Source organism: Acyrthosiphon pisum, chromosome A3 (genome assembly GCF_005508785.2).
Source record: "Acyrthosiphon pisum isolate AL4f chromosome A3, pea_aphid_22Mar2018_4r6ur, whole genome shotgun sequence".
NCBI lineage: Eukaryota > Metazoa > Arthropoda > Insecta > Hemiptera > Aphididae > Acyrthosiphon > Acyrthosiphon pisum.
Genome location: NC_042496.1, coordinates 30,889,479 through 30,892,843, shown reverse-complemented (window position 1 = coordinate 30,892,843; position 3,365 = coordinate 30,889,479). Strand labels below are relative to the sequence as shown.

Below are 3,365 nucleotides of genomic sequence, written 5' to 3'. Positions count from 1 at the left end.
ATTTTATTTTTAAATTTTAAAATATAATAATAGACTCACGGTTACTACTGATTTTCCACAATTATATCGGTTATAACTTATATTTTACCATTATTAGGATAAAAGGAGTTTAAGTGTACCAGACCTAAAAAAAAGTTAAAACTGTTATAACCTATTACAATACATTTAGAACAGGGCCCTGGGCCACTATAGATGGAGTAAATAAGTCTTTTAATTATAATTAGCTAAAATCAACGTATATTCAAATAATTCATTATTATAATTTTGATTTTATAAATCCGATTAAAATGTTCGTGTGTGCATCGCTTTGAAATTAAAAACGTCAATACTTTTATGTTTTAGGAATAATGAACAATATATTTCGGGATAAAAGTATGATCGTCGTATTTGACATAAACGTTTCCCTCGTTTCCTAGTGTAGTGTCACAGTTTGTCGAAGGTATTTCTAGGTCGTAATTAATGCCTGTTGTTTCAAATTTTTTTACAAGCACTTTCACAACTACAAATGCTAAAATCATACAAAGATTGAAATATATATTAATTAAAGTACCTTTCAAATGTTCTAAATGTTTCCAATAGTTTTTTTTAATTTTATTATACATTCAAGGCCTCGACTACAAAGGTCATTGGCTGCATTGGTCATTGTGAATAGTTTATTTACCTCCCTTCCTGCCCGCATATTGATGGGCATAAGGTGCATTCGGTGAAAAACACGCACCTTTTCCAAATCTGGTTCTCCCTGTTAATCGCCAGTCAATATTGTTACGAGCAATACTTTTCGCATTTTTTACGGATGTTGCGTGAAACAATGTCTCCTCTCTTACGTCACCGATGCTATTATCTAGTTTCATCTCTTCCTTATGCAATAAATATAAGCCATACAGTTGAGGGTTGTTAATTTTTTGTACTTTCAAAATCTATAATTTAGATATATAGGTTAGGTTAGGTTAGGTTAGGTTATTATTATTGGTATTATAATTTATTGAACGATTATTTTTTTAAGTTGATCTATTGATTAGCCAATATTTGTAAATTGTATGTATAAATATATATATATATATATATATTTTTTTTTTGAGAAAGTAATTTGGTTATAGTTTATGAATTTTTTTTTTATCGAACCAAACTAAACTAACTCTAAATCGATCTAATATTATTTTAAATTCCATTCAGTGGCACACATTAAAATAATCCCCATTAAAAATAAATTATATCTATTTAAAATATCTCGAAACTCGACCAAATGTTTAGTTTAACAAACAGTGAAATTTACTTTTCAATTCTTTAATGTTCCAATTGTTTTATGCCTTATGAGTTATGATATATAATAATATAATTGAAATAAGTTGAAGCTTACATTAAAATTACTGTCGATCTTGGTAAAAAATGATTTTCTGGAATATTCGTAGTCATCATAGTCTTCTAGTAGTTCTCTCCTATACATTTTTCTCAACATTTTTGATTGAGAAAAACGTCTTAAAATAAGGTGTATAAAATGCAATGAATAATATTATTTATAAATATATATTGTAGGTAGTCTGTTATTTTATGAATATAATATTATTAATCATTATGTGTTATGGCAGGGGTGCAGGGCTTATGGAAAGATAATAAGTCTGTATTTTGGAATTTTAACAAGTTTTAATGAAATATGCTTAACGAAATAGCTGGATATGGATATTAAAACGAATAAAAACAATTTACTTTCAAAATATTTTTGTTTTTTTTTATTATTATTCAATAAATATTAACCCTTTGAAAGTTTGAACTTAAAACAATCGACTATTACTTAAATCTTAAATTATAATTTTCTATACCTAATAGGATTTTCAAAGTATTTAAATTTTAGACTAATTTTAAGCTACTTATAGGCATTATACATTTTTTACTTTTTTAGTTATTTTTTCTATAAATGTTTATAACAATTTCACTAATTTCAATAAAAACGATTTTAAACATTGAATACAACATCTCTCTTACATTTTCCTTATACAAATTTAAAAATATCAAAAATACACAAGTACAATCTAAAAACGTTTGAAGTTTAAATGTTCACAACATTTGTAAAACCGTACATATTGCTTGTATGCAGTGTTTGATCACTGAATTCAAATTTAACACATCCTTAACAAGAACACTAGAAGGCTGTAGGCAAGTATACTTGTACAACAGAGCTGTAGCCTCCCTGGTTCATGACCCATACTTACTTGATAATAATTACTATAGTAATTATTATTTTTAAATGCTATATTTATAATATATACCGACTTCCATTGGTGACAAATAGATTTGATCAAACTTTCCATAAAGGTGGTTTGATAATAATATATTATGCTTTGTAAATTAATAAGTATTAAATTATATAGTATAGGTACTTACATATGTTGTGTAGACATGATTATTTATAGTGTGGGATACTGGGTAGTTTGTAAAAATACGTTTAGAAATATCTAAATCTTTAGATAAATTTAAAATTTAATAATTTTGTTTATTTGATATCAATACAGTTTAATTGTGTTTTTTATGTAAATGTTGTTTCTATGATACACATTGAATAATAATATTGAAACATTTAAATCGTGTTCAGTGTTAACTTTTACTTTAGAGCATTCAGAAGTTTTTGTACATTGTGTCAATAAAACAAGTATTTAATGTTAAAAAAAACCTGAAAACATAATTTTTAAATTGTTGAGTAAATCGTATTCCAAATGTTGACACTCCTCCTTAAATTTGATTTTAAAAAGTAAAATTGAAGAATTTATAAACAATAAAATAGGAATAAATAAATACAGAATCTAAAAATAGTTTAAAAGTAGAATGAACAATCTCAAGTAAACATCATAAGAAATATACATAGGTATTATGTTTTAAGATTTTTTAATTATATTACTAGTTTGTGTAATAAATAGTTATTAAAAGTATCGGATCCATTTAAAAAAAACAAAATAATGAACTTCAATTTAGTTTTTTCAATCACTCATGCAATGTGTAGATAGGTATCATAGAAACAAAATGTACATATATAGCCATATAGATAACACAAATTAAACTGTGTAAAGTATTCATCAAATTATTAATTTCAAATGGTTAATTTTATTAGTTTTAAATTTGACATCAAATTTCTAAATATCGTATAGTCGTATTACTATTATAACTGTTATTCTATATTTTATTATTTTGATTAATTTTTTATACCTATTTGAAAACGCACACAACGGTAAAAAAAATATTATTATATCAATCGATTTTATAGCATTTCAACTTATTTTACGTTTTGTTTCCTTTCACGGATTCATGCACGGTCTCAAAACCAAAAGTGTCTAAATCACTTTTTTTTAGAAAATTTACTTTTTGATGCACATAAG

The 3,365-nt window shown here is 25.0% G+C and overlaps 1 protein-coding gene across 1 annotated transcript; it reads right to left on the bottom strand.

Moving 5' to 3' along the window:
• Nucleotides 1–214: 214 nt before the first annotated feature.
• On the bottom strand, nt 215–2,637 carry LOC100575870 (protein mono-ADP-ribosyltransferase PARP12-like). The gene is made up of 4 exons (XM_003240969.4): nt 2,380–2,637; nt 1,358–1,475; nt 662–917; nt 215–508 (listed from the first exon to the last, which is right to left on the bottom strand). The coding sequence occupies exons 1-4, from the start codon at nt 2,394–2,396 to the stop codon at nt 339–341; spliced, it is 561 nt and encodes a 186-aa protein (XP_003241017.1). The 5' UTR covers nt 2,397–2,637; the 3' UTR covers nt 215–338.
• Between the last annotated feature and the right edge of the window lie 728 nt (nt 2,638–3,365).

What these genes read in the sequence shown, in the direction of transcription:
- LOC100575870 (XM_003240969.4), bottom strand. An exon ending in AGATCGACAGTAATTTTAAT is followed by an intron (nt 918 to 1,357) that starts GTAAGCTTCAAC and finishes TCTAAATTATAG; the next exon opens with ATTTTGAAAGTACAAAAAAT. An exon ending in ATATGCGGGCAGGAAGGGAG is followed by an intron (nt 509 to 661) that starts GTAAATAAACTA and finishes GTATGATTTTAG; the next exon opens with CATTTGTAGTTGTGAAAGTG.